This window comes from Purpureocillium takamizusanense, chromosome 2, assembly GCF_022605165.1.
Source record: "Purpureocillium takamizusanense chromosome 2, complete sequence".
Taxonomy (NCBI): Eukaryota; Fungi; Ascomycota; class Sordariomycetes; order Hypocreales; family Ophiocordycipitaceae; genus Purpureocillium; species Purpureocillium takamizusanense.
The window spans coordinates 4176990-4200968 of NC_063069.1; the positions used below are offsets into that span (position 1 = coordinate 4176990).

The 23979-nt window shown below is 59.9% G+C and overlaps 8 protein-coding genes across 8 annotated transcripts; 4 read left to right on the forward strand and 4 right to left on the reverse strand.

Moving 5' to 3' along the window:
* The first annotated feature begins 911 nt into the window (after window positions 1–911).
* JDV02_003056 (uncharacterized protein) lies at window positions 912–3811 on the forward strand. The gene is made up of 2 exons (XM_047984142.1): window positions 912–2975; window positions 3073–3811. The coding sequence occupies exons 1-2, from the start codon at window positions 1294–1296 to the stop codon at window positions 3350–3352; spliced, it is 1962 nt and encodes a 653-aa protein (XP_047840115.1). The 5' UTR covers window positions 912–1293; the 3' UTR covers window positions 3353–3811.
* Window positions 3763–6637, reverse strand: JDV02_003057 (uncharacterized protein). The gene is made up of 3 exons (XM_047984143.1): window positions 6347–6637; window positions 5648–6295; window positions 3763–5597 (listed from the first exon to the last, which is right to left on the reverse strand). Exons 2-3 carry the CDS (start codon window positions 6272–6274, stop codon window positions 3942–3944), a joined length of 2283 nt encoding a protein of 760 aa, XP_047840116.1. The 5' UTR covers window positions 6275–6295; window positions 6347–6637; the 3' UTR covers window positions 3763–3941.
* A 189-nt stretch (window positions 6638–6826) lies between these two features.
* JDV02_003058 (uncharacterized protein) lies at window positions 6827–9160 on the reverse strand. The gene is made up of 3 exons (XM_047984144.1): window positions 8605–9160; window positions 7888–8536; window positions 6827–7838 (listed from the first exon to the last, which is right to left on the reverse strand). The coding sequence occupies exons 1-3, from the start codon at window positions 8620–8622 to the stop codon at window positions 7003–7005; spliced, it is 1503 nt and encodes a 500-aa protein (XP_047840117.1). The 5' UTR covers window positions 8623–9160; the 3' UTR covers window positions 6827–7002.
* Window positions 9161–9318: 158 nt separating this feature from the next.
* Window positions 9319–12322, reverse strand: JDV02_003059 (uncharacterized protein). Its single transcript, XM_047984145.1, has 2 exons — window positions 11145–12322; window positions 9319–11087 (listed from the first exon to the last, which is right to left on the reverse strand). The coding sequence occupies exons 1-2, from the start codon at window positions 12177–12179 to the stop codon at window positions 9663–9665; spliced, it is 2460 nt and encodes an 819-aa protein (XP_047840118.1). The 5' UTR covers window positions 12180–12322; the 3' UTR covers window positions 9319–9662.
* A 147-nt stretch (window positions 12323–12469) lies between these two features.
* On the forward strand, window positions 12470–14430 carry JDV02_003060 (uncharacterized protein; the record flags this gene model as incomplete). Its single annotated transcript, XM_047984146.1, has 1 exon — window positions 12470–14430. The coding sequence occupies exon 1, from the start codon at window positions 12691–12693 to the stop codon at window positions 14428–14430; it is 1740 nt and encodes a 579-aa protein (XP_047840119.1). The 5' UTR covers window positions 12470–12690.
* A 2909-nt stretch (window positions 14431–17339) lies between these two features.
* On the forward strand, window positions 17340–19632 carry EGT1_1 (Ergothioneine biosynthesis protein 1; the record flags this gene model as incomplete). Its single annotated transcript, XM_047984147.1, has 7 exons — window positions 17340–18029; window positions 18298–18416; window positions 18566–18804; window positions 18888–19005; window positions 19075–19088; window positions 19142–19163; window positions 19224–19632. Exons 1-7 carry the CDS (start codon window positions 17709–17711, stop codon window positions 19630–19632), a joined length of 1242 nt encoding a protein of 413 aa, XP_047840120.1. The 5' UTR covers window positions 17340–17708.
* A 41-nt stretch (window positions 19633–19673) lies between these two features.
* EGT1_2 (Ergothioneine biosynthesis protein 1) lies at window positions 19674–21775 on the forward strand (the record flags this gene model as incomplete). The annotated part of the gene is made up of 4 exons (XM_047984148.1): window positions 19674–20377; window positions 20455–20530; window positions 20613–21076; window positions 21325–21775. 4 exons carry the CDS (start codon window positions 19674–19676, stop codon window positions 21773–21775), a joined length of 1695 nt encoding a protein of 564 aa, XP_047840121.1.
* A 117-nt stretch (window positions 21776–21892) lies between these two features.
* Window positions 21893–23667, reverse strand: GCN3 (translation initiation factor eIF-2B subunit alpha). The gene is made up of 4 exons (XM_047984149.1): window positions 23551–23667; window positions 23415–23484; window positions 22530–23349; window positions 21893–22479 (listed from the first exon to the last, which is right to left on the reverse strand). The coding sequence occupies exons 1-4, from the start codon at window positions 23573–23575 to the stop codon at window positions 22378–22380; spliced, it is 1017 nt and encodes a 338-aa protein (XP_047840122.1). The 5' UTR covers window positions 23576–23667; the 3' UTR covers window positions 21893–22377.
* Window positions 23668–23979: the final 312 nt, after the last annotated feature.

Consider the following 23979-nt stretch of genomic DNA (forward strand, 5'->3'; position numbering starts at 1 on the left):
CGTGTTCCTCGGGGTGGTGATGCTGTTGCTGCTTGGTGAATGTGTGCACTTTGTTCCGTGCAATGTGATGGCGGCGGCGGCGGTTACGTGTGTTGCCTGACAGAGAGGGAGAGAGAGAGAGAGATGCGATGGACAGGCAGGAGGAAGAGACACACGCTTGTCCACTCGTCTGTCTGTCTGTCTGCCCGGCCCGCGTCCCGCGCCCTACTGCTCGCTCGCTCGCTCAGCGCCCCCAACGCAACCGCGGGGCCAAAAGTATCTACTACGTAACTACTTAGGCATATGCGAGACGAAAAAAAAAAAGCGGCGCAGCAACATTGCAGCAGCGGTACAAAAGTCACGCTGGTACTTTGTCTGTCATCGGTTTCGCCCATCGTGGCCAAGCCGAGAGAGCTCCCGCAGTGTCCAACCAGCCGACCGACGTACAGTATACCCCTCCCCAGATAACAGGTGTTGTTGGTTGGGCAGGGACAGCCACGCCTCGCCTCGTCGACGGGCCTGGCAGGCCTAAGGGGTGTGTAGGTTCCAGTTGTTGTTGCGTGGTGTTTCTGCACACACACATGGTAGCAGACGAGGCGAGCCACACGCACGCACGCACGGCTGGCTGGCCGTTGTTTCTCCTTAGTCCCTCTTCCCCTCCCATCTGTGGGGAAACATGCACATGCTGCAAAGTGCTGCAGTGAGAGAGAGTTGCTCTGCGTGTGTGGGTGTGTGGGTGTGGGTGCGCAAGGTATCCCCATCCCTCCGTCCGTAACAACGGACGATACTGGCACCATGCGGACTGTACCTCGTAACGCCGTCCATGTGCATGTGTCGTGTCGTGTCGTGCAGTGCAGTGCAGTGCAGTGCAGTGCAGCAGCACGTAGAATGGGCCCTCCCTCTGCCCAACCTCCCTCTCAAGCCTCCCCCCCTGCGGGTATATCATGACGCAGATCTCGTCCACCCCCTCCCCCATCTAAAATACACATGCAGCGTTGCGCCATTCTTCAATCCTTTGTCCTTCTGTTTTTACATTTTTATATCTTATTTTATTTCGAGATTCGATCCCCTTGCATCATCTTACTATATACCGACAGCTCGTCTGCCATTGTGCGCCCCGAGCGAGGCCCCAACAACATCCATTGTTCTCCACACCTTGCCTCGCCGCTCCTCACCGAGAACCTCACCTCACCTCACCTCACTTACACGGGTGGGTGATCCGCACCACCACCACCACCACCTCGACCATCAACAATTATTACTACCGCCCGTCCCACCACAGCCTTTTTTGTTGTCCCCCCCCCGGCCGGCGCCATGCCTACCAGGGTTCGCATAATAGAGCACATGCCGTCGAGCAGCGACGCCGTCGCCCCGCCGCCCATGGCGTCCTCCTACTACGCATCATCTGCCCTCTCTGACTCGTCACTCGCCTCCTCCTCCTCTTCTTCTTCCTCCTCCGCTGCCGCTTCGTACGAATCCACGCCCTCCACAGCCCCAACGTCCCTCTACAAGTCGTCTCCCAGATCGCGCAGCACGCGCCACGAGCAGCCGAGGAGAAGGGACACCAAGCAACGACATCATCACCAACAACAGCAACAAGAACAAGAACGAAAACGATATGATTCCCGCGACGAGGAGCTCGATAGGGAACCGGCACTACCCCCTACACCCACAATCACCTTCTTCCCGCCCTCGCCCGCCTCCGCCTCCCTCTCCTCCGTCGCCACGTACGACTCGCTCCTCTCCGACGCCGCCGAGCCGGAGCCGGAGCCGGAGCCCCTCAGCAGCCTCTCTTCCTCCCCCGACCACGACTGCGGCCACCGCGCCGCCCCCAGCAGCGTACACCTCCCATCCCCGGCCGACGCCTCCATCCCGACCGTCCTGCCGCCCTACCGCACCCTCGCCCCGTTCGACCCGTCCCTCCGCCCCTCGGACCCCGTCACCTTTGCCCGGCTGTTCCCCTCGCTGGACCGCCTCGCCATCCGCCACGACGACGCCACCGCCGACGGCAACATGAACCTGCGCGTCGAGACCGTCGTGGCTCCGTTCGGAGGGGCATCATCATCGTCGTCGCCGGTCGCGTCCGCCGGCCCCGTCCTCCTCGGCGCCCGCAGGAGACCCGCCGCCACCGTGCAGCTCTTCCACCTGCGCATGCACGACCTCGCGCGGCGCGACTTTTCGCTGCGCCGCTACTGCCGCGACTCGGGCCGCGAGGTGTGCTTCTCCAAGCGCGCGTACGCGCCCGCGGGCAGCAGCAGTATTGGTGGTGGGTGTGGTGGCGGTGGCATCGCCTCATCCGCCAGCCACACTCTGCATCGCGCCCTACGCTCCGTCAAGAGCCCCTTCCGCCGCTCATCCTCGTCTTCATCCTCGTCATCTGGCGCCGCCAACGACGCTTCGACCACCACGTCTTGTTCGCCGCGCAACTCGCTCGGCTTTGCGCGCCGGCCCTCCACAGGCGCCGGCGCCGGCGGCAGCACCGTGACGGCCCACACCACGGTCTCGTCGTCGTGCTGGAGCCGCCGCCGCGGGTCGACCTCGTCGTCCGCCTCCCTGGCCGGCAACGCGCTGCTGCTCTCCGGCACGGCGGCCGCCGCTCGCCCGCCCCCGCCGCCGCAGGTCCTCGTCCCCACCGACACCGTCAAGCTCGAGTTCAGCAACTACGCACGCGTCGACGTCTCGCGCCGGCGACACTCCTCATCCATCGGCGGCGGAGGAGCGACCAAGGCGTACGAGTTCGAGTGGTGGGGCCACCGGTACGCCTGGCGCCGGGCCGTGGACCGCTCCCTCGGCACCGTCTCGTTCCACCTCGTCCGCGACGGGGGAAGCGCCTCCTCCTCCTCCGCCGCCACCAGCACCACCGTCGCGCACATCGTCCCCGAGGTGCGCACCCCGACGCAGGTCTTTGCCGAGGACCGCGCCGGCGGGTGGGTGCCCCCGTGCTACATGTGGATCAGCGACCCGTCCGTCGTCGATGCCGTGACCGACGTCGCCGAGTGCGTATCTCCTCTTACACCTTACTTACCTTGCTTGCAAGCATCATGATGGATTTGATTGCATGGAAAATGTCCGCTGACAAAGTCACTTCCACAGCGTCATAGTGGCAACCGGACTCATCGCCCTGGTGGACGATTCCATTCGTGAGCGCTGGCCCGCCAGCATCAAGAAGAAGAAGATGCCCACCACGCCCGTCGCCCCGTATCTCCTCCCCCCGAGTCCGACCACGCCCCACTTCGGCTCCGGCCCCGCCGATGCGGACGGATACGACGATGCGGCCCGCCGACCCGGCCTCCGGGGCTTCTTCTCCCGCCGCTCGTCGGGGCAACACTCGCACAGCCCGCTGCGCCTGGGGCGCACCGTCGCCGTGTATTGATTGATTGATTGATAAAGTTCGACAGTTCGGGCCGACACTTGTGCCCCAAGTCACCCACTACCACCTGTTACGACCGTGGCGCTTGCCGTCGGAAGGATGAGACGAAGCCGGCGCCAACAGAAATGACAATTTCTCTCTGCATTATTATTCTCTGCACATGGGCTTTTCCTACTTGAATTTTTACCATCATAATCTCCCTTTTGCATTTCTATTTCACTGCTTCTATTTCACTGCAAATGTTTTTCCCAATCGAATTTTGGCTACAATCATTTCCAGTTCTTCGGGGGTCTCAGGGGGCGTTCAACGGCTGTGACTACGTGTATTCAACGACATGGGGACAGCATAAGCATGGGCATCAGATTAGGCATGGACTGCGGCGTTTGCTACTTCACGAATGTATGCCACGAGAATCATGGAGCTGGAAAGCCTCCTTGGCAATTAACTTCTTTGTGCACTCTGCCAAGATTCCAAAACTGGCCACTACCGTGACAATTGACGCTCCAAACGCCAGCCGTCTGTGTAGACTGAACCCGAATACCCGACACCTCAACTCCGTAAGCGTGTTGCTCGTCGTCGTCACTCATAGCCATTACGCCCAGCCATCATTCTTGTTGCCCAGCCAGCTCCCAAAGTCCAGTTTCATCAGCAGTCGGTTCACGCCGCCTATTCTCCCCGGCGCGTACCGCTGGCCGTCGCTCATGTCGTCGTCGTCAGTCATTGTGCCCTGGGACTCCCACTCTGCTAGAAAGTCGGAGTTGTTCTCCAGGTTCCGCAGAGCCTCCACCACCCCTTCTATGCCCTTTCTGATCTTGTCCTCTACTCCGCGGAGGAGACCCATGACCTCGCGTTCCTCGCGCTCCAGATCCACAAATGCGTCAACCACGCCCGCGTCCGTCTCCAGGTCAATCGACGTGAAGATGGAGTGCAGCCGCTGAACATGGGCGACGAGGCGATCAATATGTACAAGTAGCGTATAGAGCGGATCTGTGAAGGATGGCTGGGTGAGAAGCAATCTGTGAACAAGAGTTCGCAAATACAGAGTGTGTGCGGCGGACAACGTCTGCGGGTCATGGGCCGGCTTTTTTGCCGTCTTGGTAGCCTGCCTTTGCCCCTCCGAGTCCCAATCGGCGAGAAAGAAGTCTTCGTCTTCGCTTTCCATCGTGCTTGGAACATTCGCACGAGGAGTGGCGGCCTCAGATCGAGCGCCGTTGGGCCCATCGCGCCGCGAATCAGCGCCCGTCAACCAAGAGCTAAACGTCTCCCACATGCCCTCAACGATTTCCGTCTGCAGGTACGCTTCCGTCTCACCCAGGAAGAATATGGCGGCGCTCGCCGTCGTCCAAGAGCTCCGCAAAGCCAAAGATCGCGCCGACCATCGCTGTCGGAGCAGAGTCGCATGTTCGCCAGCCCCTGGAGGTGCAGGATGATGACGTCGTAAGGAAGTGATTTTCCACAAGTCCGTCAGCCGGATATGGACGCGTCGAAGTGACAGTAGATATGAGTTAATGCAGGAGTAGATCTGAAGATCTGAAGGAGAGATGACCATGTCCAGGGGCGACGGAAGCTCCGCGAACACGGCCGCAGGTACTGAAAACAGCATGCTCCGGAATGGCGAGGTTTCTAGCAGCTTGATTGCATCGGGGCCCAATCCCTTGCCGCTGCTCATTGATGCTGGAGGTCTAGACTTTGTCAACTGCAGCCGCAACACGTCGCGTGCCAACTCGAGTGACTCGTCCTCGTCCGCATGTTGCCCCTGCATCGAGGCCAGGACAGCCCAGGTCCTGTTAAGGACGGCTGCCACTTCTCCGTCTTTGACCGTCACGTTCTTCAGACCATCATCCCTTTCATATGCGAGGTTTCCGGCCCTTTGCCATCGATGCCGTATTTTTTCATCCGCCTCGTGCGTCAACGCCAAGGCAAACTCGCCTCGGCCTAGGAGGAAAAATTCCCGAAACAGTTGTAGCATCTCCACGACTCTGGCCAAAGGCAAGATCTTCTGTAGAGTGTTTTCGGAGAGTGAGAGGCGGATGGAGGTTATTGTGCGGGAAAAGGTAACACCGTTGAGCGGAAAGGTCAAGCTTCCAAGTTCGTTGAGCTTCGAGGACACATGACGCAGCCCACCGAGACCCGCATTCATGTCGCCCATGACACGGACATGGTTGAGCGACTTGCCGATGAAAAGCATGGATGATGCAGTCGTCGGTGCTACAAAGGACGGGAGGCGCTCACGTATAAGTGCAAAGTCCTGTCCGAAGTTAGCTCGACTCCGATGCCGAGGCGGGGGAGTGCAGTTACCTCTTCGCCGGATGGCGATTTTTGCACGAAAAAGTCGTCGCCTCCAAGATCTGGTAGTCTGCCGTAGAGAACCCACGCTGACACTTGCTTTAGCCAGGCCGTCTCCGCCATGGTGACCAGGCTCAGTGCCGTGTCTGCCACATCCTGGTAGCCGCTCTGCAGCTCTCTTCGAAGTCGGTTGATCAGTTCCGCTCCTTGACACACCGCACCGTCCTCTTCTCGCGCCAGCATGTACTGCACCACCTCCCAGAGCCACTCCATTCTTCTCGTCCATTGTTTGAACTCGCCCATCACGGCGGTCAGCGGAACAATGTTGTATGCGCCAACGAGCTCCGGGTCATCCTTCAGTATGCTTGCTTCCACCTCGAGCACCTTGCGCTGGAATGCTGCGAGGTGGACCGACGAGACGGCGGCGGCAACGGCGCGGCATATCGCCGACGGGTGCGAGGACGATATTTGCGACGTATACGTGAGCAACCTGACGTGTAGATCGCTCAGGTGGGCGGCGGAAGCTAGCAGCTGGCGCTCTGGTGGGCTGATTCCTGCCTTGATGTATGACTGGTCGTCGGTGGATCGGAGGAGAGGGGACGGATGCCCCGAGAGGGAGAGAAGGATCTCGTGGAGCATTCTGGTTCGGCAGGAAGCTGCCTATGGATTTTGTTAGCAAAGCTCGTAGCCGCGAAGCTTTGCTTCACGGACCTTCTTCTTCGTCTGGTCAATCGAATGTAGTCGGCAATGTCATGTGCGATAAGAATGAACGACCCGAGAAGCTCGTAACGACACATGGACAGCCAGGTGCCGACGAGCCTGAGGTCGGGCGGTTGGATATGGCTCGACCGTGTTGCTGCAGATCGGCGCGCTCCTCACTCTTGGATCTTCGTTCGAATGGTATCTATCCGACACTAGGCTGCCGCTCGGTGCGAGTTTGTCGACGTCATGTCGAGTCGAGCTGCGGTTGATGTTGGCCCGTCAGTTGGGTGTATCGCAGGTAGTGGGGTTGGTCCATCAAAGCCCAAACGCGTCTCGCGACTGGATTACCAGCAGCTCCGCGCTCACACGTGACCGACCTATCGTCAACTTTGACGCCCCTACAATACCTTCGTAACAACAGCGGCGGCGGCGGCAGCCACGGAGGCATAATTCTACACGAAGATGCCAAGAAGCACGCATGTACGTCTTCTGTCTTGCTCATCCTTGATACGCAATTTCAAACTCGCGAGCTGACAACTCATGCTCATTATGATGTTGCATATATGAGGACTCTCTAGGGCTTCTTGTCGATCCATCCTCCCCAAGTCCTTGTCATGTCTCCATGGCAATCCGCCTCTTGCACTCTCCCTTGCAGCCCTCCAAATTTAGGAGCTGGGCATCTTTCCCTTGCCACTGTACCCACCGGAAACGCTCGCAGAATCGCCGAATGTGCTCTGGGCCGGGATGCTGCCGCCGCTTCCCCCCGCCGCAATTGTTGCCTCGCCACCGTCGCCTCCGCCCACAATGACTTCGCCGCCGCCCTTCACCTTACCAACTACCATGCCTTTGGCCACGCTCTTGAGGATCGCTCGGCGAGACACTCCCGTGACGTCGATATAGACGAGGCCGACATTCTTGAAGCCACCGCCAATATTACGCGCCACGTCTCCAGCCTCGGGGCCCCAGCGGTGGCCAACGACCTGCGATGCGCTGGCTGACGTGCTTGTGAGCAGGTTGCGCCCAGCCTGCTCAATGCCGTCGACAACCGTGTTAAAAGCCATCAAGCTTTTATTTAGCATTCCCGGTTTGTATGTTTCGACCATGTTGCCGTCCTTGTCGTAGCCCCGCGCTCTACCGTCCTTGCGCCGGGTGACGTGCGCGCCAAAGTTTTGTGCAACCTTGCCGATGGACCCGACCGTCGTCGCAGACAGCCCGGCCGTCTTTGTAGAGAACTGGTTGATGCGTCGGATATGCGCGTGCGTTGTCGGGCTAAAGCTCACAGGCTTGGCAACGGGCTGCGTATTCTTCGTGAAGCTGTCGGCTTGCGACTGCAGAGTCTTGGTGACGTAATCGGATGTGGTGATGATGAAGCGGGACGCTTTGCTGGCGGTGTTGACCAACGTGGATTTTCGATAGGCAGGGTGCAGCTCATCCTCGATGGAGAGAGGCTGGACAGCAATGTTCTGAGTGCCGTCCGCGGGCAGAGAAATTTCGACGGGATCTATCTCTAGTCAGTCGGAGCTCGACACATAGCAGGGTGTCTCGCGTACCCTTGGATCCCGGTCGCACAGCACCGTCTTCGACAACTTGAAAGCCATCGCTGAGCTCGCCTATGACGCTGCCGTCCTCCTCGTCCACGAGCACAATGCGCCCGCCCTTGCCCGACGACGAGCTATGGCTCCCTTGGACGTATCCTTCGCCCGGGTCATAGTCAGCCGGGTTGTAGGGTGGCAATTCATCGCCTGCGGCCTCGCGGGCCTTGGCCTCGGCAGCCTTGGACTTCCTGGGTCTCGGGGCAGGCGTCCTCTCGAGGAAAGCGGTGCATTGGGCCAGGATCGTCTCAAAGGTATCCACATCTTCCTGGATGCCTGACCTACTACCAGCAGCAGGAAATTCAATGCGCGTGAATGCTCCGCTATCGGGCCCGAGGTCCCAGCGAGGGATCAAATAACTCGTGGGTGGCTGATGGTATATCTGCGTGGTGGCCGGGAGGGGAAGATCGAGTTCGGGAGGAAGATGAAGGTGCAGGTAGAAGTCCTCTTCGCCATTACCGACACCGCTGGGATCTGCGAAGCCAGACGACGTAGGGACCATGAGAAGTGACAGAGTCTGAGGCCCAGTGGGAGTCAGCGACTCCTCATTGCCGTTGGCGATGTGGTATGCCTTGATGCCATCCACGGCATACAAGAGCTTGGGATCCTATGAGGTGTAAGCGACAAAGCTCAGGTTGCGCCCCGCAACAGGCCAGGAGAAGAACTGCGACTCACATTGTGTCCTGACGTCATGACTGATGTGAGCACAGGCTGCGCTGGTGTCGTGGGGTTGTCGGGGAAAGAAATTGAGGTGAAGATGCTCGATGATGCAGTGCGTCGCGGGGTAATTCAACCAAGGTGCTCGGTAATAATACCGGGGCGACGTTTTGCTGCCGATTCTCTCTGGGTCGGGGGTTCACTTTGGACCTGGCCAATGGATTCGCGCCAGAGCAGGGTGGACGGATAAAATAAGCAATGCAGCTCCCAACCGACGATTTGCAAGCTGCAGAAGAGCCGTCTGCATGACCTGATGCGTCGCCAGGGACCTTGGTTGGCCATCCAAGCGCCAGGCCAGCTTGTGAGGCCTCTCGGTGGAGGGGCGAAACGACGTCATTGGTCGTCAGTGGACATTGGGGGGCGGCGTGGTGACGCCAGGGGCTCCAGACTTGCCTGAGCGTTGGGTCAGGTCAAAAACAGGATACTAATAACTCATCTAACTTTGGGCGTTTGCGTGACGGCATCTCCTCGCGGAATGCGGCGCGCGCACAGCAGCGATGATACAAGACATGAGGCAGACATGAAGCACTCCTGCAGTCTGCGAGTCTGCAGGTGACGGACTAGCCATCCATCCGGCCTTGCTGAGGAAGGCGCAGCCGAGCCGCAATGTCTACAGTGCACAGTAACTTTGGTACTAGGTACCCAACTTAGTACTACTACCTATCAGGTAGTTACTTCATACTACTTCATACGCGTACCTAGGTATGTACGTTCTTCCCTGCCCTCGCTGCTGCCCTCCGAGAGCTCCTTGTTGGCTCCCTTACCTAGGTAGCTCCTTCCCCAATTTGACTCTGGAGTCTGGGTATGGATCTCCACAACGGCGACCACACGTCAAGGGCAGTCGCGATGCATGTTCCAGGCCTGAGGTATCGTATCATACAATTGGAATGGTATCGTCAGGTGCGTGCGTTCCTGAGGGCCTGAAACCCCCTTTACTTGACTCGCTGGTATCGCCAAGTTCAACGTACGGCTCTCGGCACCAGCCGTGGCAGACCAGCCTGGAGTCTCGACCTCGACTATTTAGACGGTGCGCTGGGAGTTTCGGCTGGCAGGTCTGGCACCACAGACACCGTCGCACCGATCACATCGTCGTCCTCCGGACCCAATTTGGTGGCAAGCTTCGCGTCTGCCTTCCACGTCACCTCCTTCTTTCTCCGGCTTGTGCTCTGCTTGTCCGAATTCCCGCGCTTATATCTGCTGGCTAACTGCGCGGAATCGAGCTCGACGGGCGGGTTGACGACAGTCAGATTGAAGTACACGGGCCCCTGCGGCGCCAGCGAAGGCGCCAGCGAAGGCGCCAGAGGCGGCGGAGGCTGTGGCGGCTGCTGCTGCATGGGCTTTTCTGGAGGCGCGTTGTAGGGTTCGACAGGATAGACGCCGCTCTGCAACCTGTCGACTTGCCGCTCCCGTTCCCGCGGCTCCAGAAGCTCCTCAATCGCATCCGCTTTCTTCTGGTAGGCTTCCTTGGCCCGTTTCCCTGGCGTCAAGGCGCGAATGATCATGCACTGGGCGTAGTCCTGCCAGGTACTGCGCCGCCCCGTCTCGCCCTGAGTGAGGATGTCGCGCCTCAACACTTCCAAGGATGATGGCGTCTGTTTGAGCATGTACCGGAACAGCAACCTGGTCTGGCGCGCCAAACCACTGCCCACGGTGGCCTGCATGGCATCGAGCTTTGCCACGACTAACTCAGGCGCTTCCTCGCCCTGCTCCATGGCTTCGAGGATACAAGCCTCTTGCAGTTCCACATCGCCTAGATCCTCTGCCGCCTTCATCACTGCCTTGGTGGTGAGCTTTGCGGCTTGGGTGATTTTGGTCTTGCGAGGTAGCCACAGAGGCTTCTCATCTTCCAGAGGCGCATACAAAGGCAGGCTGGTCCGCGGAAAGAGATATCTGCTGACGAAGAAACTCCCATAACAGCCAGACTCCAGTGCCAGAGGAATCGGCCGTTGTTCGCCCACGTCGTCATTATAGCTCTCTAGCAGAACCCCGGCCATGGTGTAGCGAAGGCAGGGACGAGACTTGAGGTTGTGCGTGTCCCCCGATATCAGGGCGCTGGCATACTTGCTGGCGTGGTCCAGGCATAGGTCAATGGCTTTTCTCTTCCTGGGAAGCGCCATGTACGCAAGTGCGAGTGAAGTAAAGAGGTCGACCAGAGCGAATGCAGATGCCTCATCTGGGCTGTCCCAATCAGCGAGCAGGCGTTGAATTACGTCTTCGTCAGACGACAGCGAACTGTAGCCGACATACGGTAACAGCAATCTCGAGACAGTTTCCACGCCGCAAATGGGCTCCAGGGCCAGGAAGAGATTGCATAGCTCCCATACCATCCCCTGCCTCCATAGGTGAGTATAGAGGTCGGCGAATGTGTAGGGACTAAAGCGTTCCTGAAGGTCGTCGAGCGAGGCAGCGGAAACTATGAGCACGAGATGTAACAGCTCCATCTAGTCTGCTGTCAACACTCAACGACGTTTTTCATGTCATGCGCTGCACGTGCTCACCTCTGTGGAGTCAAGGTTCGGGAAGCCCTCCTGCAACAGGTCCAGCGCCTTGTCACCAAGCTTGTCGACGTCTTGCAACACCGGGGTGTCAATGTCGCTTTCCAATCCCATCATATATACTAGCAGATCCCAGTTCAGCTCTAATGCATCGTCGGCCGCGGCCTCTTGTGGGGGAAACCGCTTCGCGAGCTCGGTAAATTCTTTTGAGTTGACTCGCTCGCTGAGGAAGCGACCGTATTGCGTCATGACGTATTTGTTGTCGAGGAAGTGCTCCAGGTGGCTCTCGAAATGTCGAGCGGCGTCGTTGAAGCGACCCAGTCGCCGCAGCCGCGAGAACTCTTCGAGGGCATCTTGTAGGTCGTCTGTCGTATCGAGGGACATGTGGACGGTCACGTCTTGAGGCTCGAGCGGATTCAACTCAAAAGTAAGGGGCTCCTTGACTGCTGACCCTGGTTGCTTCAAGGCCTTGCTCCGGGGACCGTTCTCTGCATCAACGCCGTAGAGGTCCTGCTTCGCGTCGGGTCTCGAAGAATAGAGCCCGCTATACTGCTGCAGCGGGTCCTGCAGCGGCGCCTGCGGAGGGGGGTAGCTGCTCCCTTGCTGTTCATGGTATGTGTAGCCGTCAGATTGTGTCGAGTTGGAGGCGTAGGGGTTGAAAGTGCTCTGAGAGACGTTGGGGTACCCAGGAGGGCGGTATGGTTGGTAACGGCCCTCTTCCTGAGCAGGCGGATACGGCTGGTACCCCATGTCGCTCTGATAGGGTTTAGACGATGAGGAGTAAGGATAGAATGATGTGGGATTTGGCGAGTCGATGGGAAATGGAGCGGGATATCCAGGTTCGCTGGCCTTTGTTTCCCCTATTTGCGACGAGGACGCAGCTTGTGTCGCCGAGGTATAAGGGTAAAAGGTACCCGGCGGTGGCGGATAGTAGGGCTGCATCTTCGGGCGCTGTCTTTGCTGACGGGCGTCTCTATCGCCTTTCGGCGCGAAGCCAGGGCGAAAGCGAGGGCCACCGAGTCTCTCGTACGCGTCCATCGTGCGTGAGCGATATTATCACGGGTTGTCGCGGCGCAGAGTCAACCAGATTTGAAGAGTCTGGTGAGAGTTGGTTGTATGTACATGCGTGGCAAGGACTTTGAGCAACACCCCGGGCGCGACGATCCACGACATGGTGTCAGGTCGACATGCAGGCGAGAGGGAGCCAAAGACGGCCTCGACCTCGACTCAGCCGCACGGGCGATGAGCTGCTGTGGGCGTGGCTGAGAGGCTGATGACCCCCCTGCTGGGCGGCCTTCTCAGGATGACTATTGCTTGTTGTGTTGCATCAGAAAATGCCCCTAATGCAAGGCGAAATCGCCTGTTGCTTCGCCATACATCAGGCCGGGCTGTTGTCCCATGGTCTGTCTGCAGGGTCGCCCTTCCGGCCTTTCTTGCCACGACGCGCCTGACCCAAGGACCTCAGTCAGTCGCAAACCCCTCGACTCGTTTTCTCAAGTCCTTGACTCAAAAGTCCTTGACCTGCCGGCACTTGGCTGGGACGTTCATCATGAGTGAGTATACTACTGCTCTTCCTCTTACACATCAACAGCAGACGCATTCTCCGTCCCGGCCGCTAGGTCCAGTCCTCGGAATCCGCCGCTTCGGCCGCAACGACTTTGAGCGCTTCGATCAGGAGGCAGCCCGCGGGTCGCATATTTGCCTCGGCTCAACCACCATCGGCAAGGTCAACATCGACTGCAAGTACCATTGGAAGAAGGCACAATGGGGGGTCCTGGGCGTCGAGAAGCGGCCGGCCGGCATCGTCTACATGGACATTACGTTTAGACAGCCGCACGGGTGGTGGCTCGAACACGCGAGCGTCTTCGTCACCGTGGGCGAGGACAAGTCGTCGTACGCGCTCGCCGCCCCGCCGCGCAAGGAGCGCGCCGCCGACAAGGTGGACCTCACGTCCGACTACGCGGTACAGATCACAGACTACTACGGCCCGAGGTTCCTCGCGGGGACCAAGACGGTGCGCAACGAGACGCGGCACATGAAGATCACGCCGACGCTGGGGGTCCCGAGCGTGCAGGTAGGGGGCATGGGCTACGAGTCGACCAGCTCGCACGACAAGGTCGGCCGCTGGGTCTTCAAGGGCAACGTCGGCAAGCCAAAGGGCTGCGACGGGCTACGGACGCTGCACTGGGAGCTGACGGAGAACTGCCTCGACCCGGAGCAGGCGCACAGCCCAGAGTTCCGCACGGGCTTCGCGTTCGAGCACAGTCGACGGCCCCTGTACTTGCGCGTCGAGATGGAAGGCAGGCTGCAGAGCAAGGGCCAGCAGCTCAGACACGGCTTCAAGCGTTTCTCGTCACGCGGCCTCGGCAGGAAAGACGACTCGACGCTCATGTGCATCGCCTTTGAGAGGGATCACGTCTTCGAGAAGAGCCTGGACGCGGTCGCGCAGGGGTTGGACATGACGATGCAGATGGAGAACCTGCAAAACGCACCCGTCGAGGCCCCCGACCCGACGCCGGCGAGGTTCACCGTCGATACGCACACGCCGAGATGGAGGCGGCCTGGCCCTGGCATGATGATTGGGCCCGGCCGGCTGGATGCCATCGAGGAGCGGCCCGAGACCCGGCAGATGAGCTTCCACGCCGTGAGGCAACAGGACGAGCTGCTACGACTTCTCAGACAGACGACGGAGAACCTCCACCGGCCGCCGACAAACATAAGCCAGACCCCGCGCGCGACAATCAAGATGGAAGAGACGGAAGAGACTCTGGTGGTACTCGAGAGTAGTAGCCACGAAGAAGCCGAGAGCGATGAAGCCACGGAGTCGGTAGACACGGAGGGCTCTACACCAGCCGCCGCCGTCGCCGCCGCCGCCAGCCCCTCGGCGCATCCCCAAAGCGCAGACGAAGCATTGCTGGAGGCGCTCAAGATACCGGCGATAGTGTACATCTTGCGGATCTTTGTCATGATCATGGGCGCGTTCAGCAGGGTGCAGCAAGGCGGCGGCGGCGACGGCGGTGGTGGCGGCGGCAGCAGACCACAGGCACCACACAACATGAGCAACGGCAAGCCACAGCCGGGTATTAGACACTACGTCGTGGCGGGAGGCAAGTTGATGAACGCCGACGGCGGCGGCGGCGGCGGCGGCGCGTTTCGACTCGACGGCGCGAGGGCGGCAGAGGGGCTTTCGATGAGGCTGGCGGCGAGCTCTCGGGCGACGGCGGCGGCAGATGGGCAGACGAGCGGGTTTTTGCAGCGAGGACAGCAGACGCGGATACGAAGCTGGTAGTAGGTAACTGGACCCTGGGAGGTGGGTGACGGCCTGTCGCGGCATTCAGAGAAGAGGGAGACGGAGGACGGCGGCACGGGGCGGAGTCATAATACTTGTATACTGGTAACTGTACACGGGCAGAGGCGAGCAGGGCAGTAAATTGTTTCCTGACTTGCGCGCTTACATGGGAAGTGTAGTACGTAGTACGATCCCTGGCAGTGGACGACGATTTGGGCATGGCCATTGTTGTCTGGTGGGTTAGTTGGCCAGCCTCCCAGTTGGCCAGCTCTATCACTGCTCTCTTTCTCTCTCGCTCGGCCACCTCTATAGCTCTGCTTCCTCCCTTGATAGCCCATCAAGTCTCTTCATCGGCTATGCCCCTGTGCCCCTTTTGTCAGCTTTCACATTGGATGTTCCCATGATGATGATGATGGTGCTGCCGCTGACAGATGAGCTTGGCCAGCGGCCCCAACAAGCCGCAAGTGGAACATGGCTCTCTTCCCCCCAGCAAGTGGCGTTGAGCCGCCCACGCATTGATGGGGGAGCTGGGGGCCAGGGGAGGGGGGATCTGGATTTCAGCCGCACAGCCAGGGGCGGGGTTACGGCCGCTGGCGATTCAGGACTCCAGAGATCAAAGTTGTGCATATGGCATCTTCAACCTGCGAACCGTTTCGGCAGGATTGACGTTTCTCGGAGGAAGGAATGTGAGCAAGGTCATGTCGGCGGCACAAGCAAGCCCCCCCGAATGCCGTCTGGTCCCATGACTTGCCGTTTCCCAGGCCGCAGCAAACGCGGGCAACGCTTCGGCCGAAACGAGCATGTGCAAGCGGGCCCGACGTCCTCCGTTAATAACGTGTTGTGCTTTTCCGGTTCATCATGCACGCAGACGTCAGGAGAGGGTTGCACAGCGGCAGCCTGGAAGCAGGCCGAGATTAAAAAAAAATGAGGCCCCAAATAAGAGGACGTTTGATTCCGGAAACTTTGTGTCGTGTCGACGGGCGTGGCAACTGTCACCTCGGTCTAGGTCATGCAAGGGCCGGCTTCAGGCAGGCGGGCAGGCGGGCAGGCAGGCAAGAGAGCGAAAGTGTCATTCATGCCCGTGGAGCACGAGCATTCGGCAGAGGCGCACCCCGTTGCAATCCTCATGCCATTGCTGTTGCTCCGGAGTCCGCACAGTCACTACCATGGCAGCAGTAATACAGTACAGTACAGTACAGTACTTCGTAGTAGCAGCGATCAAACAGACAGCGGAAGAGCTGGGGCTCGAATGTCGTGGATGTACCGTAATGTGGTCCATCGTGGGCGCACTTTCGTCATAGACTCGACTTCTATCTCCCCTCTCGTCTCCGCGCAGTCTGCATGTGTCTAGTTTCCCCCAACGCGCTTGTCAACGAGGGACAAGGTTCCCTGGCACAAGCCGCATCGTGCACATCCGGAGCTTCGTTCGCTGCGGCGCATTCACGGTCGGCACATCGGTGGTCAGCAAGGGGGGGGGGGCAAGCCAGGGGGGGGCAAGAGGAGAAAGCAGAAAGCCATGCTACTAATAGCAGCTGCCCGCTCACGCACCAAGACGCGCGCCCTTGACAAATCCATCCGCTACTAGTCATTACCACTCACCAACATGGGTTATCCGTTCCGCTGCTGCCGGCCCATCACCGCACACACACCCGCCGACGGGCCGAACGTCTCCCTCCCTTCCCCCCGACCAGTCCCGGCATCTCGGAAGGCGGGTAGAGAGGGGAAAGGAAAGCATGAAAGAGGCGAGCTGCTGGGACAATGCCGCGCCGTCGGCAATCCACATGCGCGTTGGTAGGGTACTGCTACTACTACTGGAATTACCGCTACTTCACTCCACACGCGCGGCGAGTCTCTTCGTCCCGCGTCTGGTGGAACCCCCGGCCGCCTACGAAGGAGATACCAGCTACTGCAGCCAGCATCTTGATCGCTCGAGCTCCGTCGTCGTGGTGGTAGTATCAAACGGCCAAACACGCATTACGACCTGATGCCGCAGTTGAGCTTTAGCTGCGTGATTCCATAACAAGACAGGACGAGTGTAGCATTGCACCGAGTCCCCCGCAGCGGCCAGAACCCAAGTCTCCAAACTTCGGATGTGCCTGGCAGTTGGCGGCTGCTCTGTATGTACGTGCCTGGCGGCGGCGGCGGCGGCGGCGGCGGCATCATCGTCTGACAGGCCGCGCCCTTGGAAACCCCTCCGCTATCGACGTCTTGCGCTCGTTTCACATATGCTCGTCCGTGAACAAGACTGAGCAAAAAAAGTCACAAAAATTCACCCGAGCTGAAGCTGAAGAACATCAGAGCAATGAATGATTCGGTTCCCCCGCGGCGCCAGACATGCCCACATCGGCAGCACTCAAACGCCGCCCGCATCTGCCACCCGCAACGGACAACCCTTGCTTGCCATCATCGTCATCATCACGACGGATATGTGGATGCCCGCCGCTGCCCCTCCAGCTAAAGTGGCTCCTCCCACCCCCCAGCCCAGGCTAGTAGTCGGTTGGTGGTTACTTATTACTTGCACGTACAATGTACGTACGTAGTCAGTCCTCCACACTTGTTGTTTGACGCACAGCCATTCAACGTCCGCGGGATGTGTGTGCATGGTCAGCCCACTCGGCTCTGGGGACTAGAGCAGCTCTCGCCGGCGGCAGAGAGGAGGAGGAGGACTGGAAATGTGGCTTGTCTTGTCCTGACCCTGCTTGCCTGCACACACCCACCAAGAGCTCGCTGCGTGCCTGGCGTTGTTCTCCAACGATGGAACCGTGCGGGCTGCATGCTGTGGCGGATCGGGGGCGCCACGAGCGGGATGGATGGATGGATGGATGGATGGACGGATGCCATCACTGATTATCCGTGACAAAGCGCGCGCCGCCCCCCCCCCCAAGCCATGCCATGCCATGCCCTTACCATGGCAATCCATCCATCTAGATACGTAGTATGCCCATCCATCAATCTCGGTCAGCCTGCACGGCCCGGCTCCTCCGCGTTATTATTCCCCTTGCCACATGTTAAACTCGCAAGCTTGTCCCATCTCCCAGTCATCAGATTTCGAAGAAGACTCCTCCCCCCTCTATCCCCTTCCCCATCTTGAACGTTTCCCTCCCCGTTCCCGGAAGTCTGTTCTTTATTAAGTAGCAGCACGGCCACCACCCACCCACGCTGCTCCCAAAAACGTTGCTCGACCGCAGCGCTGACGAACGCGCGCTTACACCCCAAGACGACGGACGAACGCACGCACGCACGCACGCATCATCGCCCACCTCCCCCGCGCCATCATCATGCCTGCCGTCAAGGAGCAGCTCCTTGGCCGCGTGCCCATCGTTGCCAGCAAGCTTGCCGGCCACGCCGCCTCCACCACCACCACCACCACAATGGACGTCGGTCAGCCTGAAGAGCTGACGGCGACAGCTGTTGCTGGTGCTGGTGCTGGTGATGGTGGTGCGCCGGCCCTTGACATCATCGATATCCGTCGCGACAAGGTCGAGATCAACCTCAAGGACGAGCTCGCCGCGCTCTTCAACCCGGCCGCCGGCGCCGGCGCCCGGTCGCTGCCCACGCTGCTGCTGTACGACGCCAAGGGCCTGCAGCTGTTTGAAGATGTACGTATTCGATTGCATGCCGCCCGCTGCCCTTTGTCTGCCTCTGCTGTCCCCCCCCTCCTCGGCCCACCACCACCGCCATCATCCCCCCCTTCCTCCCCTCGTCCCGGGACAGCGAGAGCGCGTGTAAGAAGCTCTGCATCCCTCCCCGCCCACCGTTTGGAACAAACTACAAGGAAAGAAAAAAGCAAGGGACAACCAAGAAACAAAATATCCCCCTATTTGAAATGGCCGGTCCAACTCATGCCTCGGATGATGTCCAACCCAGATCACATATCTGGACGAGTACTACCTCACCAACTACGAAATCGAGCTGCTCAAGCGGTCGTCGGCCGAGCTTGCGAGCAAGATCCCAGCGGGATCCATGGTGATTGAACTGGGGAGCGGGTTCGTCCTTTGATTCAAACAAGCCGGCCTTTTTGTTGGGCTGCGTGATCCCCCCCTCCCCCCCTTTTGGCCGTGCGCCCTTGACCTTGCTATATCCCCGACCGAGGCTGACCATATGTCTCTCTCTCTCCTTGTGCTCGCGGCAACAGGAACCTGCGCAAGGTCTGTCTCCTCCTTCAGGCGTTTGAAGATCAGGCCAAGCCTATCGATTACTACGCCCTTGACCTGTCGCAGAAGGAGCTCGAGCGCACCCTCGCACATGTCCCGGCTTTCACGCACGTCTCGTGCCACGGCCTGCTGGGCACGTACGATGACGGCAAGGAGTGGCTGAGGCAGCGGGAGCTCCTGCGCCGGCCCAAGTGCATATTGCACCTGGGATCTAGCATCGGTACGTGGTGACTTTCGACCTCTTCAGGGTCACTCACTTCATCCCACGATCGTGTCAAGTCATTGACCGGCCGATGAATATAGGAAACTTCAGTCGCGATGAGGGCGCCGAGTTTCTGCAGGACTTTGCGGACCTGCTTCAGTCTGAAAATGACTGCATGATTGTCGGGCTCGACTCGTGCGGCGACCCGGACAAGGTCTAGTAAGCTCGCACCATGCGCCTGGACCCTGCATGCAGATGACATTTGCTAAAGACAACGCTCTACTACAGCCGTGCATACAACGGTTCGTTGCAATCCCTTGATCCATCCAGACATCCACTTACACAAACTGTGCAGACAGCAAGGGCGTGACTCATCAGTAAGTGTTCCATCTGAAACCCTTACCCACGTCGTCTCCTCCGCTCACCGTAACCCCTAGGTTCATCCTCAACGGCCTCGCGCACGCCAATGAGATATATGGCGAAAAGGTCTTTGACGTGGACGAGTGGGTCGTCATCGGCGAGTACGTCTACGACGACCAGGGCGGCCGCCACCAGGCCTTTGTCGCCCCCGTCCGCGAGACCACCGTCCTCGGCTCCGTCGTCAAGGCCCGCGAGCGCGTCAAGATCGAGCAGAGCCTCAAGTACTCCAAGCTTGGCGCGGAGAAGCTCTGGAAGGGAGCCGGCCTCGTAGAAGAGGCCGTGTGGACGCGCCACGGCGAGTATGGTGAGTACACACCAGAGCAGAGAGTCGTCATCGTCATCGTCATCATCATCACCATCATCATCATCATCACCATCACCATCACCATCACCACCACCACCACCACCATCACCGTAAACATGTGATGAGCGAGGTCGTCGAGAGCTAACAAAATAAAGGCCTCCACATGCTCAAGAGAGCCAAGCTCCCCTTCAGCCGCGTGCCCAGCATCTACGCCGCCGGGCCGCTCCCCACCATGCAGGACTGGGAGGCCCTGTGGCAGGCGTGGGACGTGGTGACGCGAGGGATGCTCCCCGAGCAGGAGCTCAACGAGAAGCCCATCAAGCTGCGCAACGCGTGCATCTTCTACCTGGGCCACATCCCGACCTTCCTGGACATCCAGCTGACCAAGACGACGGGCGAGCCGCACACGGAGCCCGCCGGCTTCGTGTCCATGTTCGAGCGCGGCATCGACCCGGACGTGGACAACCCCGAGAAGTGCCACGACCACTCCCCCGTCCCCGACGAGTGGCCCCCGGTCGTCGAGATCGCCGCGTACCAGGGCCGCGTGCGGGACCGCCTCCGCCGCCTGTACGCGGGGGGCGATGGCGGTAGCGGCGCGATGACGATGATGCCGCGAGACGTCGCGCGCGGCGTCTGGGTCGGCTTCGAGCACGAGCTCATGCACATCGAGACGCTGCTCTACATGATGCTGCAGAGCGACCGCACGCAGCCGCCGCCGCACGCCGCGACGCCTGACTTTGAGATGATGGCCAAGAAGGCGTTTGAGGCGCGCGTCGCAAACGAGTGGTTCGACGTGCCTGCGCAGACCATCACCATCGGCATGGACGACCCCGAGGACGGCACCGACACGAGCCGTTACTTTGGCTGGTAGGCCTTTCTTCCCGCTGCTCTTGTCGTGAAGCATAAAACTAGAAAACACTGACTGAATGAATTCATCATACTAGGGACAACGAGAAGCCCGCCCGCAAGGAGGCCGTCCACGCCTTTCAAGCCAAGGGCCGTCCCATCACCAACGAAGAGGTGCGTACGCCCCCTTTACCCCCGTATCCTACCACCCTTCCCTCCCCCTATTCCTTCTCCATGACACTGATATCACGTCCAGTATGCGCAATACATGTACGACACCAACGTATCCCAGATCCCCGCCTCTTGGTCCACCACACCGCCGCCGTCGCCGCACAACGGCTACACCAACGGCGACGTTGTCAACGGCCACGAAGCAGCCGGCAACGGCAACGGCAACGGCAACGGCATTCCGACCAACGGCGCCAACGGACACGGCCGCTCCCTCACAGCCGGCAGCGGCGGCAGCGGCATCCTCTCGGCGCTGCCCGAGGCCTTCCTGCGCGACAAGGCGGTGCGCACCGTCTACGGCCTCGTACCCCTGCGGCTCGCCCTCGACTGGCCCGTCTTCGCCTCGTACGACGAGCTCGCCCGCTGCGCGTCGTGGATGGGCGGCCGCATCCCCACGTTCGAGGAGGCGCGCAGCATCTACGCCTACGTCGACGCCCAGACCGAGGTGTCGACGCACAGCAAGCTGGCCAACAAGGTCCCTGCCGTCAACGGGTGAGTAACTTTCGGGGCAGGGCACGCTTCCTTCTTTATGCCCAGGTCTCTTCAGAGATGCTCTCAGACCTCGGGCTATCCCACCCAATGGCCCCTTGCTAGTATTCCTTTTCTCCTCGGCGTCTAGACGCGGGGGAAACCCGCCAGTGACTCAATCTCAAAACTTCCACCCTCCATTCCGTAGTCATCAAAAGGGGACAGACATATCGAACAGTAAGTACAAGAGGCTAACGCTCCGCTCATCCCAGGCATCTCGTCAACGACGGCGTCGAAGAAACGCCCCCATCCCTAACCCCCGTCGACGGCAGCTCCCCCTCCTCCGCTCAGCAGCAGCAGCAGCAGCAGCAGCAACAGGAAAAGCTGTTCGTCGACCTCGCCCGCGCCGGCGCAAACGTCGGCTTCAAGCGCTGGCACCCCGTGACCGTCACGCACCTCGGCGGGCGGCTCGCGGGCCAGGCCGGCATGGGCGGCGTGTGGGAGTGGACCAGCTCCCCGCTGCGCCGCCACGAGGGCTTCGCGCCCATGGCCCTCTACCCGGCCTACACGGCCGACTTCTTCGACGACAAGCACAACGTCGTGCTGGGCGGCTCCTGGGCCACGCACCCGCGCATCGCGGGCCGCCGCAGCTTCGTCAATTGGTACCAGCGCAACTATCCCTACGCGTGGGTCGGCGCCCGGGTCGTGAGGGACGTCCAGTAAGAAACGAGCGTGACTGCACGAGGAGAGCGCACGTGTGGTACCAAGGACGTTTTGGGAGGTATCTTTCAGGGACATACAAGGGTTGCTCGGGGATGCGTGAAACGACAAATAAGGATGCCGAGGTTGTAACACGGGGCGGTTTTGCTGTTCACGAGTCAACAGACCGTGGTGTATATGGCCAGACTGCCCATTCATTTTGAGCAAAGCGTGCGACAAAACTCGCTCACCAAATTGAAACTAGTATGAGCGCAGCTTTGGCTTATGTGTCTATTGTTGACTGTCTTTGATTCTGTATTGTGCCATTTTCCCATCTCGGTCCGGCAAACTTGCGCAACTCGCATATTCCGAGCATGGTAGGGGCTTCAGCCCCTGGGCGCAGGTATGGAAATACTCTATCGGCCCGTTCCCAGGTATGTCCACTAGTTGTGTGGCCGCGAGGGAGTAAGTTGGCGTCTGAACCCTTTAATGGTCGTGGTGCCGGGTATTTTTGAATCGCTTTGAAACCCTATATTGCAAGCCCATAAGCGTCAAGCAAGGAAAACCATGATGTGGCCAAGCGGCGCACTGCTGCTTGACCACTAAAGTATCGAACATCTCGTTATTCACCCATTAAGACTGCCGTAGATGTCGAGGAGCTGCTCAAAGACGTAGCCGGGCAGCTGGACCCCATTTTCCGTCACCAGGTTGGAAATGAGCTCGGGCGGCTGCAGCCAGTCAGCGAAGCCATGCAGGCGGAGGAGGCCACACAACTCACCGTATAATCGACGGCGTCCGTCGGCTGCTTGCTAGTAGCGTCGGTGCTAAAGTCGAGCACATCCTGCTTGAAGCCAATATCCCGCTGGTCCAGCGGGAACTTGCGCACAAACTTGTGGGTCTCCACGGCGACGTAGAAGGGGATCTTGGCCTTGGACGCCAGCTGGGCAATCTGGTATGTGCCGATGCGGGAAATGATGCCGCCGTTCTGGGTGACGGCCTCTGCGCCAACAAATACCATGTGCACCTGACGCAAGAGGCCCATGACGTGGGCGACGGCAGCCTCAGGAATCTCGGCGACGGGGATGCTCATGCCGCGCAGCTTCTTGACGACGAGGTCGCTCTCCTCAGGACGGGTCTCGTCCCGCACGTAGACGACGCGGAATTTTGCGTTGAGGGCCTTGGAGGCGCGCTCGAGGACGCCCGTGACGGAGCGGGAGGCGCCGTGAGTCAGGACGCACTTGCCCTCGCCGACAAAACGCCAGCCAGCCTCGGCGACGCCTACACGGGCGTCGATGGCGCGCTCGGCGAAGAGGCGCCCATTGCGCAGCAGGTGCTGCCGGACAGCGTCGAAGCTCCCGTCCTGCTGCTTAAGCGAGGAGACGAGGTACTGGAGGAAGAGGTCGGTGCCGGCGGTCAGGGGTACCGGGTTGGCAACCGAGGCCTTGAGGCGGTCTGAGTGCATCTTGACGGTGTCGAGGGTTTCGTAGACGGTGGTGGAGGGCACCGAGTTGAGGAGTACGATGAGGGATTCGATGGCGGCGACGGGCTTGGTGAGGTCCGGGTCGGAGGCGAGGAGGTCGCGATAGGTCTTGACAATGCTAAGGTGAAGATACTTGTTAGACGCGATAATTCTCGGTACGGCGGCGATCGTTTGGCTACGCACTCAAAGTTGGACGACGAGACCGAGTGTCGTCGGATGGGCAGGTCGCCCGAAGGCGCCGCATGGACGGTCGCTATACAAGGCACGCGAGGTCAGCAAGCACGCTCAGACGGGGGGAGAGGAAGGGCCTTGTTCGCACCATCGGCCGGGTCGGCAGAGGCCATTGTCGGTTGCGGTGCTCTGGGTGCGTGCACTGACTGCGACGGGATGAGGTTGCCGACGAGACGATGGCCAAGGCTGGCGTGGAATTTTGGACAGTGAGTCAGTGGAGGCGGCTGTTTGCTGGGGCAGGCAAATATACATAGAATCATAGATGCTGCCCCACCATCCGCGGGGCGCTGTCTGGAGGCGTCAAGTGGCGCTTTCCGTGCGTGCTCAGGCAGTACCTATCCTGAGGCGGGAGCTTCAGAGCTTAAGGGCCCTGGAACTTCCGCACCAGGTTCAGGTCATCAGGAAGGCACTTACAGCAGGCTTCTAGGTACCGACAAGGGAGCTGTATTGCTCGGGTGGAGCTATCCATGGATAGCTGGGTACAGGTAGGTCGCTGCTAGGTATCCCCGCCGCTGAC

What these genes read in the sequence shown, in the direction of transcription:
- JDV02_003056 (XM_047984142.1), top strand. Translation starts at nt 1,294, where the DNA reads ATGCCTACCAGGGTTCGCATAATAGAGCACATGCCGTCGAGCAGCGAC. An exon ending in GCCGTGACCGACGTCGCCGA is followed by an intron (nt 2,976 to 3,072) that starts GTGCGTATCTCC and finishes TCACTTCCACAG; the next exon opens with CGTCATAGTGGCAACCGGAC.
- JDV02_003057 (XM_047984143.1), bottom strand. Translation starts at nt 6,274, where the DNA reads ATGCTCCACGAGATCCTTCTCTCCCTCTCGGGGCATCCGTCCCCTCTC. An exon ending in AATCGCCATCCGGCGAAGAG is followed by an intron (nt 5,598 to 5,647) that starts GTAACTGCACTC and finishes AACTTCGGACAG; the next exon opens with GACTTTGCACTTATACGTGA.
- JDV02_003058 (XM_047984144.1), bottom strand. An exon ending in TGTGCGACCGGGATCCAAGG is followed by an intron (nt 7,839 to 7,887) that starts GTACGCGAGACA and finishes GACTAGAGATAG; the next exon opens with ATCCCGTCGAAATTTCTCTG.
- JDV02_003059 (XM_047984145.1), bottom strand. Translation starts at nt 12,179, where the DNA reads ATGGACGCGTACGAGAGACTCGGTGGCCCTCGCTTTCGCCCTGGCTTC. An exon ending in CGAACCTTGACTCCACAGAG is followed by an intron (nt 11,088 to 11,144) that starts GTGAGCACGTGC and finishes ACAGCAGACTAG; the next exon opens with ATGGAGCTGTTACATCTCGT.
- GCN3 (XM_047984149.1), bottom strand. Translation starts at nt 23,575, where the DNA reads ATGGCCTCTGCCGACCCGGCCGATG. An exon ending in GTCTCGTCGTCCAACTTTGA is followed by an intron (nt 23,350 to 23,414) that starts GTGCGTAGCCAA and finishes TCTTCACCTTAG; the next exon opens with CATTGTCAAGACCTATCGCG. An exon ending in CGGACGCCGTCGATTATACG is followed by an intron (nt 22,480 to 22,529) that starts GTGAGTTGTGTG and finishes GACTGGCTGCAG; the next exon opens with CCGCCCGAGCTCATTTCCAA.